The 13133-nt window shown below is 36.3% G+C and overlaps 2 protein-coding genes across 25 annotated transcripts in view; one reads left to right on the forward strand and one right to left on the reverse strand.

Moving 5' to 3' along the window:
- The window catches only part of AGBL3 (AGBL carboxypeptidase 3), a 72886-nt gene that overhangs the window by 27187 nt on the left and 32566 nt on the right, over positions 1 to 13133 (forward strand). For 10 of the 13 annotated variants that reach the window (XM_019825843.3, XM_045052779.1, XM_045052780.1 and 7 more), the window contains 6 exons: positions 2205 to 2367; positions 3948 to 4074; positions 5260 to 5360; positions 5581 to 5693; positions 6200 to 6266; positions 11584 to 11670. In XM_019825843.3, the coding sequence (XP_019681402.2) occupies positions 2205 to 2367; positions 3948 to 4074; positions 5260 to 5360; positions 5581 to 5693; positions 6200 to 6266; positions 11584 to 11670 (658 nt within the window). The remainder of the gene's footprint in view (positions 1 to 2204; positions 2368 to 3947; positions 4075 to 5259; positions 5361 to 5580; positions 5694 to 6199; positions 6267 to 11583; positions 11671 to 13133) is intronic. The other 3 variants (XM_019825836.3, XM_019825840.3, XM_019825839.3) reach the window with 3 other exon arrangements.
- Positions 6572 to 13133, reverse strand: part of LOC123384041 — a 59022-nt gene continuing 52460 nt past the window's right edge. For 8 of the 12 annotated variants that reach the window (XM_045052788.1, XM_045052786.1, XM_045052789.1 and 5 more), the window contains one exon: positions 11306 to 12644. The gene's annotated coding sequence lies outside the window, so the exon portion shown is untranslated. The other 4 variants (XR_006594601.1, XR_006594598.1, XR_006594596.1 and 1 more) reach the window with 2 other exon arrangements.

Consider the following 13133-nt stretch of genomic DNA (forward strand, 5'->3'; position numbering starts at 1 on the left):
ATGGAAACACTATTTTTGCAAATTTTGAGTAATCTAAAATTATTCTAGAATTTTTTTAAAAAATCATAAGAATGGATGCTGATTAGAGTATCTGTAGTATCTGCTTAGTGCTCTTTGACATAAAGGGTCCCTGGTCCAACACAAGATGGATTATAGGCCAAGGCCCTTTGGCTTGTCTCTGTAGAAAATACTTTAAATGTCTTAGTTCTTCTCAGGTTGCCTTGTAAGAAGGTTAAGGCAGGAATCTACTCAGTAAGTTTCAGAAAGACTTCCAAGAAGGAAAACTACCTCAATGCAATTGATCATAGGCAGGTAAGTAGAATAAGAAGTCACATATGTGTGGGAAGGCAAGCAGCTATAAATATATCTAAGATTGAGTATAGTTAAAGAATATGAGAATAAGAGAAAGTAGTTTTAGTATAGGTTACTTAGTATACGTTACTTAGAATATCTTAACCTGTGGGTAAGAAAAAAGATCCAAGATGTTTCTCAAGTGATTTAAATTCATGTAAAATTTAGAGAGACCCTTCAGAAGTAATGACATATCTTTAAGAATTAGTTAGAAGTTTGTTTTAACTTACATATAAGAAACTGAAAGGTCATTGAAACTGGGAAAATGTTTATTTCAAAATGTTTAGTGTATTTCATATTTAAGGCCCTAACTTGATATTCTTGTTTTATAATCTACTTCGTTATCTAAAAACTTGTAATGATCATTTAGTGGCTTTCTGTCAGTCTTCCATTTTCCATTAGAATTTATTGGGCACCAAATGAGAAAAGGGCAACCAATTAATACATGTAACAGACTTTACTTTGGGATTTCACTATAGTTTAAAGGAGTATTGTTGCTAATGTAAGCTATGTTTTGATTTTAGGTTTTAATATTTTTGTTATAAAAGTAATATATTTCATATTACTATAAGTACCATTCATTACTAACATTTTGGTACTTACCCTTCCAGATATAATAGTATATGTGATTTTGGTTATTTAAGTGATAGAACACTATATAAAGTTTAGAAATATGGGGGAGAGGAGGCAAAAAATGCCCATCATCCTACGATCTTAACACCACTTTTTTTTTAACCATTTTAATGCCTCTTCATTAGTTATTTTCATCAGTTTGGAGGAGGCTATTTTTTTATAGCTTTAATACTCATTGAATGGCAAGTTTTACAAGCCAAGGATTGTGCTCCTAAGAAATGTGTAGTAATTCATTTGTTAAAAATTTACCAGAAAAAAAATTCAAACTTTAGTGCCATTTTTCTCAAAATGATATTTACCATTTTTTTAAATTTTTTTTAATGTTTGTATTTATTTTTGAGACAGAGAGAGACAGAGCATGAGCAAGAGAGGGGCAGAGAGAGAGGGAGACACAGAATCTGAAGCAGGCTCCAGGCTCTGAGCTGTCAGCACAGAGCCCGATGCGGGGCTCGAACTCATGGACTGCGAGATCATGACCTGAGCTGAAGTCAGACGCTCAACCAACTGAACCACCCAGGCGCCCCAGATATTTACCATTTTAATCAAGGGTTGTATAATAATTGGCTTCAGCACCAAGTTGTCTGGTACTCAGTTTTTAACAAATATTTGGGTACTTGTGTACATAGCACTGTTCTAGATGATTTGAAGCATTTCTTACCCATAAGGAGATTAATATATCAAAAATATAAAAAATTTCCAAGGCAAGTGTCAAGTAAATGGTACCAATATTATGTGCTACAGGAATTCAAAAAAAAGAAAAATCTATGACCCTGACTAATTAGGAAGTGAGACATGAAGTCAGCCTTGAGGGGCAGTATTTGCACATACAGAGATGAAGAAAGAAGACGTTCTAGTCAGAAAGAATCTCTGTGAAAGCTAATGGGCAAAGCTAGGAGTGAGCTGTTTTCTGTATGCAAGGGAAAACCAGAATAATAAAGCAGAGGGATCCTGTTGGAGAGTCTTGGGTGGAAGGTAAATTTTATCCTTATAATAGAAGGTAAACATTCACATTTTATATATGTATATAGTTAATAGGAAATTATTAGAGATGTTTTAAAATTGCCAATAATGTGCAGTATGGATAAGAGAAAGAAGTCGAAAGCAAGGATATAAGAAATTCTGTTTATTTGGATATTAGACTTGTAAATCCATAGTTCCACCCAGAGAAGAAAAATGCAGAGGTGAAATTTAGTAACTTCGTTCTTTTTTTTCCTTGGTAGATTAATGGAGAAACGAGAGGTTATTTTATATTGTGACCTTCATGGCCATAGTAGGAAAGAGAACATCTTCATGTATGGTTGTGACGGTAGTGAGAGATGTAAAGCATTATACTTACAACAACAAATCTTTCCACTTATGCTGAGCAAAAATTGTCCAGATAAAGTAAGTACCATTTAAGATTTTTTTTTAAGATTTTTTTCTTTTTTAACCTTTATTTATTTTTGAGACAGAGACAGCATGAATGGGGAGGGTCAGAGAGAGGGAGACACAGAATCTGAAACAGGCTCCAGGCTGTGAGTTGTCAGCACAGAGCCCGACATGGGGCTCAAACTCACGGACCACGAGATCATGATCTGAGTCAAAGTCGGCCGTTTAACCTACTGAGCCACCCAGGCACCCCCCATTTAAGATTTTTAACTTTTATTACATGTTGCTCATGTGAGACTGCAGAATAGATCATCTTAGTAAACTGCTTTTTTATTTATTTTGCCTGGTTTATACAATTGATCATAAAAAAGCAACTGTGGGGAATGTTTAATTTGAAATGTGAAGGAAAAAATGTGCCTTATCCTTCCACCTTAATGGTAAAAGTCTAGTTTCCTCATAAGGTCGGGAACAAGGCCGGGATAGCCAGCCTTAACCCCTTCAATTCAGCCTTATACTGGAGGTTCTAAGTGCTGAAAGGCAAGAGAGAAATAAAAGGCAGACACTTTGGAAAGGAACAAGTAATAAAGATGACACAGTTGTCTTCATAGAAAATCCGAAGCAGTCCACAAAAAAAGTCCTCGAATAAGTGAGTTCAGCAATGTCCTACATGACAAGGTCCACCCACAAAAACCAGTTACATTTCTATAGACTCACACCAGACACTTGGAAACCACAACTGAAAATGGTATCATTTACTGTAGCTTCAGAATAAATTAAATACTTGTGACTGTAAAGGAATGATACAAGGGAGAATTTTAAAGGTGATGGAATTGACCTATATCCTGATTGTGGTAGTGCTTACACAGATCTCTACATGTGTTTAACTCAGAATGGAACACAAGTCACTTTTATCATAAATAAAAAATAAAATTACAAAAACTTTTTTTTTTGTACTAAAACATTTTATAGATATAACAGTCTTTTAGGACAGCTTTCCAGTAATCGATCTTGTGAAAATAAAGCATCCTTATTCTATTCAAAAAATCTACATTAATCAGGGACACTTCGGTGGTTCAGTCAGTTGAGCCTCTGACTTGGGATCAGGTCATGGTCTCGTGACTTGTGGGTTTGAGCCCCACATCGGGCTCTGTGCTCACAGCTCAGAGCCTGGAGCTTGCTTTGGATTCTCCCCCTCCCCACCCCCCCATCTCTGCCCCTCCCCTTGCTCACACTCTTGGCTCTCTCAAAAATAAACATTAAAAAATTTTTTTAATCTACATTAATCTTTATTTCTAAACATATTTAAGCCCTTTCCTATAATTTTTTTAAAGTATAAGATCTTATCCCAACCGTATCAAGAATTAATAGGTTTTGAAGGTATATGTTTTATATAGATTAAAAGTAAAATTTATTACCAGCATTCAAATCTGTAGTTCTCAGAAATGTAAATATGTCATCCTTAGGAAATAAAAGCCCGTGAAACTTTAGAGAGAATTACTGCTTTTGCACTACTTCCTCCTTTTCAATCCTAGTTCTGAGAAAGACATTGTACTCAGAAAAACACATTTTTCTCATTTTTATTTGCTTATTTTTAGTTTTCATTCTCAGCTTGCAAGTTTAATGTTCAGAAGAGCAAAGAGGGAACAGGAAGGGTGGTAATGTGGAAAATGGGAATCAAGAACAGCTTCACCATGGAGGCTACTTTTTGTGGATCTACTCTGGGTAAGACCAAGTGTTCTCATTCATGGCTGTCAGAGCTTCAAACCAAAGAGTCATTTTTAACATAAGATTAATAGTGGAGACAGTTTGATAGTGAGCACTTTCTTCCTACTTAGAAACATGCTGGTGTCCAATCAATTCTCTAAACAGGATGAATAAACAAACTACCACTATATGCATCTCCATCTCATCATTTTCCCTTTGTTTAGAAAAGGGAGTTTTAGCATATAGATAACATACCTAATTGGTTATTTCATGAACTAATTTTTATTTTTTTTTGTTATGTTTTTAAGAAAGAGTCCTTATAGATGACTCCTGATTGCAAGAAAAAGCAATGTTCATACTTAAAACATCAGGATAGACATGTCTTTAGTGGATTTGCTATCTGCAAGTCAAAATAGACTGGGTTTGTTGGGGGTTCCTTGGGGGGGGTCAATTTATATTTTAATGGAAGCACTTGTTTCCTTTAAAAATAAAAGTGTGGGGGGGCACCTGGGTGGCTCAGTCAATTAAGCATCTGACTTTGGCTCAGGTCATGATCCTGCGTGAGTTCAAGTGAGTTCAAACCTTGCCTGCATCAGGCTCTGTGCTGACAGCTCAGAGCCTGGAGCCTGCTTCAGAATCTGTGTTCCTCCCCCTCTTGGGCTGTCTCTCCTCAAAAATAAATATTTTTAAAAAATGTTTTTAAAATTGTGCTCTGTAGTTACATTTAAGAAATCTTTTGGTTTACCCTTAGAATATTCCATATTAAGATAATGGTTATGTTTTTAGAAAATTTATTGACTCAAAGGAAAGTGCTAGAAACCCACACATGTATTTCTGGTCTTTAAAGCACATTGAAACTGATATAATGGTATCTATGATGATGAAAACATTAAAATATTTACCCAAGTTTTTCTCTAAGTGATTATGAGCATGTTTATAACTGATAACCAAGTATTCCATATGTTCTTATTAAATATTCTTCAGCCCTACAACATAGCCTACTATGTGTTAAGTCAGCTTTGATCCAGATGTGGAGAGGGAATGAAGGAAAGCAATAAGCTGTTAAATGACTTGCCCTGGAGAAGCAAATCCAAAGGACAGGAGATGGAATCTGACCAGAGGTTTTATTTATACTCTGTGAAAACACAGAACATAAGCCTGCCTGTTAAGGACAAATGGTGGTTAAACTTATTGATGTTTTAGGTAATAAACGAGGTACTCATTTCAACACAAAAGACTTGGAGTCGATGGGGTATCATTTTTGTGATTCTCTTTTGGACTATTGTGACCCAGACCGAACCAAGGTAAGCAAAGTCCATTTGGTAATGCTTCAAACTCTACTTTATCAGATAACATAATCTAACTAAGGGCCTATAGCAGTGTGTTTCTTTTACTATCCCAACAGTGTTTGGGGTTTTTGGTACTTGATGTCCTCATAGTTGCTGTGCCAGGTATCTATAAATATTCAATTAGTTTAATTAGGAAATAAAGTTAATTTATAATTAATTTATCATTTTCCCCTAGTACTATCAGTGCCTGAAAGAATTGGAAGAGATGGAAAAACATATAAATTTGGAAAAAGTCCTTGAGGATTCAGATACTTCTCTGAAAGAAATTGCATTGGATCTAGAGTCTAGGTAAGTCAAGATAGTGGATGTAATATAACTTGTGTTTTACTATGCCCTTAATAATAACTGTAGGATATAAAATTATCAGTCTCAACTGAAAATCCCACCTATAGGTAGAGGAGAGAGGGAGAGAGACAGAGACAGAGCGTGAGTGGGGGAGGGGCAGAAAGAGAGGGAGACACAGAATCCAAAGCAGGCTCAAGCTCTGAGCTGTCAGCACAGAGCCCGACGCAGGGCTTAAATTCATGAACCATGAGATCATGACCTGAGTGGAAGCCAGACGCTTAACCAACTGAGCCACCCAGGTGCCCCTGTAAACATTCTTATAATTAGAACCATTTCTACTGTTCCAATAAGATAACAGTTTAATAAAAATAACAGTTGAAATTTTAAAATGCCACCAAAATAGTTTTAATATTTATAATATATAATTAATAAGTTACTTGTAAATATAAAATATAATTATAAATATAATAATTAAAATAATTGCTATATCAAAGTTATTTTTTTTTTAGTAGCCGAGGCTCTGACAGTTCAGAATCCAATGAGTCTCAGACTTACCTTCTCAAATTAACTTCTCAGGTATGATTGAAAATTTCTGCCTATGGTATGGATATACTAAATAGGTACTCTTCTCATTATGACTAATAATCAGGCAAAAAAAATGCTTGCAGCTGTGTAATTATTGTGTAACAGTAATTGTTATTTTCTGATTATGTAACATATCTTTAAATCATAGAATTTTCTAACCTTAGGATTTTTAACACTCTTACTTTAAAGATCCAGAGAGATTACTTCTCAAAAGCCACTTGTTAACAACTTGTTAATACAAATTAACCACTTGCTAATGAGAGTTGGTACCATAACATACATCACATGCCTGCAAATCCAGTGTTCATTTATTCATTTATTTAACAACTATATATTGAGCTTCAACTGTGTGCTGGGGATAGAGCAGTGAACTAAAAATGAGACAAAAATCTTTCTCTTTCATAGCTTATATTCTAGTGGGTGGGAATAAAAAATGATAAGTAAAATATATGATGTGCCAGTATATGATAAGTGCCTAAGGAGGAATATAGAGTGGGAGGAGGAGAAGGAAGTTCAGGTGGTGTTATGGACTGCTTATGTCCCCACCAAATACTACACATGTTGAAACCCTAACCATCAATGTGATGGTGTTAGGAAGTGACTAAGACAAACTAAGACACTACTCTCTTAGTACCGAGTGTGGGGTGCTATTGTAACTAATACCTAAAACTGTGGAAGTGGCTTTGGAACTGGATAACTGGTAGAGTCTGGCAGAGTTTTGAAGTGCATGTTAGAAAATGCTGATATTGCCATGAAGGGACTTCTCAAGATGATTCTGGTAAGGACTCAGAAAGAAAAAAGGGGAGCTGTAGAGCAAGGGGAGCTGTAGAGCAAGTTTCCATCTTAAAGACACACAACTAATTGTGTATAGGACGTTGGTAGGAATCTGAATATTAAGGGTGATTTTCATGAGATCTCAGACAGAAACGAACATGTTACTGACCAATAGAGAAAATTTAATGCTTACTATAAAATGGTAAAGGATTTGGCTGTATTGAGTTTGTGTTCTATAGCGTTTCATGGAAGGTAGAACTTGTGAGTGATAAAATTGGAAATTTAGCTGAAAAAGTTTCTTTATAAAGTGTTGAAGAGCAGCTTGATTCCTCCTGACTGCTTATAGTAAAAAACAAGGAGAGAGAAATGAAGAAGGAATTGTTAAGCGAAAAGGAACCAGAAGGTGAAGATTTAAAAAATTCTCAGCCTACCCATGTTACAAAACAATAGGAACGTGTGTTCAGAAAAGAAGAGTAAGAGTGTGGGGGATCAACTGTATGATAAGGAGATTAGTGTGGGTATGAACCACAGAACTAATCAACCACCCCATTAGGAAGACTGCCAGCTTGAACTGAAGGGGTTGGAGACAGGACAGAATGAAGGAAGGCTATCAGACTGCTTGAATTTTACAGTACGGTACCATACATCTATTTGTGAACATGCACTCTTCTTCAAGACAAGGGGGAAAAATGGCCTCAGAGGTAACTAAGAGATCATCAGGGCCACTACCACCTGGATTTCAACAGGATAAACAGCCTCTAACAGAGGCCATGAAGGCAAGCTGCCTCGAGCCATGACCTACATTGTGGGCAGTGCCCTAGCAGAGAGCCAGGCATTAGCAGCACCCTGCCAAGCCGTACGGGTGATGTTGCCACTCCAGTAGGTCCAGAAGGCAGTCCATTGAACTAGAGAGGATTATTCTTGAGCTTTAAGATCTTGTTGAATTTGCCTTGCTAGATTTTTCTATGTCCTTACTGGCAACCCAGCACTCCATCCTTTTCTGTTTCTCCCTTTGGGAATGTCTGTCCTATGTCTGTCCCATCACTGTATTTTGGAAACCTTTAACTTGTTGGAATGGAATGGGATGGAATGAATGTATTTTGCATGTGAGAAGGACCTGAATTTGGAGGGCTCAGGGACAGAATGCTATGTCTGAATAATTCTATCTTCCCCAAACTCATATGTTGAAATTATAATGCCCAATATGATGGTACTGGAAGGTGGGCCCTTTGGGAAGTGATTAGGTGATGGGGCAGAGCCCTCTGGATTAGTGCCTTATTAAAGAGCTCCAGAGAGATGCCTAGCCCCTTCTACCATATGAGGATACAAACGAGAAGTTGGCAGCTCAAAAGAGAGTGCTCACCTGACCATACTGGCACATTGACCTCTACCTTCCAGCCTGAAGAACTAGGAGGAATAAATTCCTGTTCTTTTTAGCCACACAGTCTGTGGTATTTTGTTATAGCAGCTGAAATGGAGTAAGATGGATGTTGTATTAGTTTTCTATTGCTGAGCAACAAATTTCCCCAAGCAGTTGCCCAAAACAACAGATACTTATTTTCATGCCATTTCCATGAGACAGGGACTCAGGAGTGGCTTCACTATGTGCTTCTGTCTGAGGTCTCTCAAAAGGCTGCAATGAAGGTGATGGTCAGGTGGTCTCATCTGAAGACTTGACTGAGAAAAGATCCACTTTTAAGCTCACTTACATGATTGTTGACAAAATTCAAAAGCTGTTCTTCAAAAGCTGTTGGGCTGAAGACCTCAGTACTGCCCTTATTGGCTTTTAGCCTTTAGTATCATATCCAATAAGTCATTGCCAAATCCAGTGTTGTGAAGTTTTGTCCTGTTTTCTTCTAAGAGTGTTATCCTTTTGGGTCTTACATTTAGGTCCTTGATCTATTTTGAGTTAATTTTTGTGTTTGGTATAAGGTAAAGGCCCCATTCTTTTGCAAGTGGAGATACAATTTTCTGAGCACCATGTGTTAAAAAGACTGTCCTTCACCCATTGAATGGTCTTGACACCCCTGTCAAAAATCATTTGACTGTATGCAAGGATTTCTTTATTGGCTCTGTATTCTTTTTCTTTGGTCTATATGGCTATCTTTATGCCAATGCCACACTGTTTTGATTACTGTAGCTTTGTAGTAAATTTTGAAATCAAAGTATGAACCCTCCAATTTTGTTCCTTCCCCACCGCTACCCCCCCCCCCCCCAGATTATTTTGGCTATTTGGGATCCTTTGAATATTGGGATGGATTTTTCTATTTCTGCAAAAAAAAAAGTCATTGGGATTTTGATAGGGATTGCATTGAATCCATAGATTGCTTTGGGTAATATTGATATTTTAATAATATTAGGACTTACATTTCATGAATAAGAGATATGCTTTCATGTACTTATGTCTTCTTTAATTCCTTTCAACAATGTTTTGTAGTCACTGTAGTTTTTTTGTACAAGAAGATGAAGTTTTCTTTCACCTTGGTTAATTCCTAAGTATTTTATTCTTTTTGATGCTATTGTACATGGAATTGCTTTTGTAATTTCCTTTTCAAGTTGTTCTCTAATTGTGTATAAAAATGCAGTTGATTTTTGTGTGGTAACTTTGTATCTTGCTGTATTGCTGACTTAATTTATTAGTTCAAACAGGTTTTTTGTGGACTCTTTAGAGTTTTTAAACTATAAGATCATATCATCTACAGAGATCATTTTACTTCTTTCCCATTTGGATACCTTCTATTTCATTTTTGTGCTTAGTTGCTCTGGCTATAATTTCCAGTATTGTGTTGAATAGAAGTGATGAAAACAGACATCCTTACTTGTTCCTGATCTTAAAGGAAATGCTTTCAGCATTTCACCATCAAACATGTCAGCTATAGTTTTTTTTATTGTGTTGAGGTGGTTTCCTTCTATGCCTTGTCTGTTGGGTTTTTTAATCATGAAAAGGTGTTGAATTTTGTCAGATGCCTTTTCTGCATCAATTGAGATGTTCGTGTGAGGTCTTTTCCTTTATTATGTTGATGTGGTGTTTTACGTTCATTAGTTTCTTACGTTTGGACCATCCTTACATTCTGATCAATTGGTTATGTTGAACCATCCTTACATCCCAGGAATAAATCCTATTTGGTCATTGTGTACAATCCTTTTAATATGCTGCTGATTTTTATTTGCTAGTATTTTGTTGAGGATTTTTTGCATTAATGTTCATAAGACATGCTGATCTATAAATTTTTTTGTTCTTGTAGTGTCTGTCTGGCTTTGGGTATCAGGATAATGCTGGCCTCATAGAATGAGTTAGGAAGTGTTCCCTACTCTTGAGTTTTTTAGAAAGGTTTGAGAAGTACTGATGTTAGTTCTTTAAATGTTTGGTAGAATTCTCCTGTGAAGCCATCACATCTATAGTTTGTGGTTGGGAGATTTTTTTATTGCTGATTCATTATCAGTTATAGGTCTGTTCATATTTTCTATTTCTTTGTGATATAGTCTTGGTAGGTTTTGTGTTTCTAGGAATTTGTCCATTTTATCTATATTATCTAATTTGTTGCTATATAATTGTTAACAGTGAGTCGTAATAAGTAAGTCTTAATAAGTAAGATTTTAAAAGCTAGCTGTCTTACAGAGTATCTTCTCTGATCACAACAGGATGAAACTATATTATTAACTGCTTTGTTTTTCTTTAAATGTATTGGAAAACAAAAAGTGCTCTTTAAAACCATTGCTACAGTGATATGCTAGCTTTTATAATTGCCTGTGTTCAGATCTTTATTTCTCCCTACAGATTCAAGTTACTTTCCAGTGTCTTTTCACCTTGTAGGACTCTCTTGAGCATTTCTTACAGGATGTATCTAGTGGTCATGAACTCTTTCAGCTTTTGTTTATCTGGGAATGTCTTAATTTCTTCCTAACTTTTGAAGGACAATAATGCCACTTTTTAAAAGCACTTTGAATGTATTGGTTTATGGTCTTCTGGCCTCCAGTTTCTGATGAGAAATCTGCTAATAATCTTATTGAGGATTCTTCCACGTAACAATTTGCTTTTCTCTTGCTACTTTCAAGATTCTCTCTTTCTCTTAGATTAATTACAATATGTTTCATTGCGGGTTTTTGAGTTCATCTTACTTGGAGCTCATTGAGCTTCTTGGATATTTACATCATATCTTTCATTACATTTGGGAAGTTTCATCAAATTTTCATCCATTATTTCTTCACTCATTGGCACTTCTGGGTTGATGGCTTCTCTGGCTCTAAAGCTGGGATATGTAAGTAAAAACAAAACACAGGAATTACTCACTATTCTTCTGTCCTCTGCTCCTGAAGTCCCTCACCAGACTACCTTCTTCTTTCTGCTTTCTAGGGCCTCTTATGCTTATTTTGTGTAGAATACCCAGGATTTTCAGTTGTACTTAGTGGGAGGGATAGAAGAAGTACTTTATCTTCCTAGAAGTGGAAGTCTCAAGATAGCTTTATGTCCACATATATACTGTCTTTGGTGTGTTGATTAAATATTGATTTCAAGTATGATTCTTTTACTTAGCTAAAAAACAAGAAAAAACACTTGAAAACAAAGAAGGAAAGAAATTCTACCATAGCAAGTAATCAAAACACCAGAGAAGAACCAGAGGTATTCACTGACCTGGTTTTTAACAGTTTTTGAAAAATGGTTGCAAGAGAATGGCAAGTTGTTTCCTGTTACACTTTCTACCCCCAAATTTTTGCCCTGGGAAATGTTAGTGATTAAAACTTTGCTTATGTTATTTGCTGTTTATAAAAATATAAGAGAACCTTGACAGATGAGAAGTGGATTTTATTAATAGGTGCTATAAATTTCACTTTTACTTACTTTACTCTGAAAAGTATTTGAGGTATCTTACAAAGATACATCTAGGATAACTAGAAGAGATAAATTAAGAAAAATTAAATGGCAATACAAGAGTGTAAGCATAGATGGTGCTGAGAGATTGACTTCTACCATAACAGCATGAGAAGCTCTGCAAATTCATTCACCTAACAAAAATTGGTGATACTAAAAACAAACGACACAACCATTGCCCTAAGGGCAGATAGCAAATGAAAAACATTTGTGAAAATTGCCTAAAATTTGGTAAAAAGAAAACAGTAAGAGCTTGTGGCATTTGAAGCAAGATTCCTTCCTCCCCCTCCCAGTTCAGTGAGACTGAATCTCCACCCCAGACCAGCACAGCCAAGAACACAGAACCCCCTCTCTCCACTCGTGCCAGCCAGAGGGCTGTCTTCCCAAAAGGGGTGGGGCATCAGTTCTTATCCCGCCTCCAGCTACCTGTTGCTGGGGCTAAGTTTGGAGTGAGTGCAGCCAAGAGGTGGGGGCTCCCTTCTTCTCCCCACGCTCCATTCAGGAGACAGAGATTCTGCCTGGGGTGCCACATTACCCAGAATATTGTGGCCCTAATCACCCTTACCTTAGCTTGTGAAATGGTGATATCACACTGGAGGCAAATAGAGAAGACCTGAGACTGCTGCCCTCTTTCCACGTACAGCTCAACTCCTAAAGTGGGTGTCACTGAGAGAAGAGTGCCATTGTCCCCACCCCCAGCTCCAGAGACAGGTCAGAAATTTTGCCTTTGGGGAGAATCAGACAAAAACAGACAGTTTTTAAGAACTTTTTATTTGAAATATGTGTAGGAGCTCTGCTGCATCCTTGACTTCTCCATTGTTAACATCTTGCATGTATCATGATACTATATCGACACCATAAAACTGATGTTGATCTAGTCCACAGCAATTATTCAGATTTTATCAAGATGCACGCACTCATTTGTGTGTATTCCTCATAAATTTTTAATTCTAGTCTTTAAAGCACATTGTTATGTAATATCGCATATTTTTATATTGGTATCTGATTTCTTGTTTGTAAATTGTGCAATCTAAGCAATGTGAGTATGCTTGGGAGAGGGCCAAGATTATAAAAAAGTTTTTGGTAAACTCTCTAATTGATCTCAATGTGTTAAGTCATTTGCAGAACCCAATAACCAAAGTAGATTTTGTTTGGGAGATTGTTTTTTTATTGTTTTGTATGTAGATTTTGTCAGACACATATTTACTCTTCAT

This window comes from Felis catus, chromosome A2, assembly GCF_018350175.1.
Source record: "Felis catus isolate Fca126 chromosome A2, F.catus_Fca126_mat1.0, whole genome shotgun sequence".
Taxonomy (NCBI): domain Eukaryota; kingdom Metazoa; phylum Chordata; class Mammalia; order Carnivora; family Felidae; genus Felis; species Felis catus.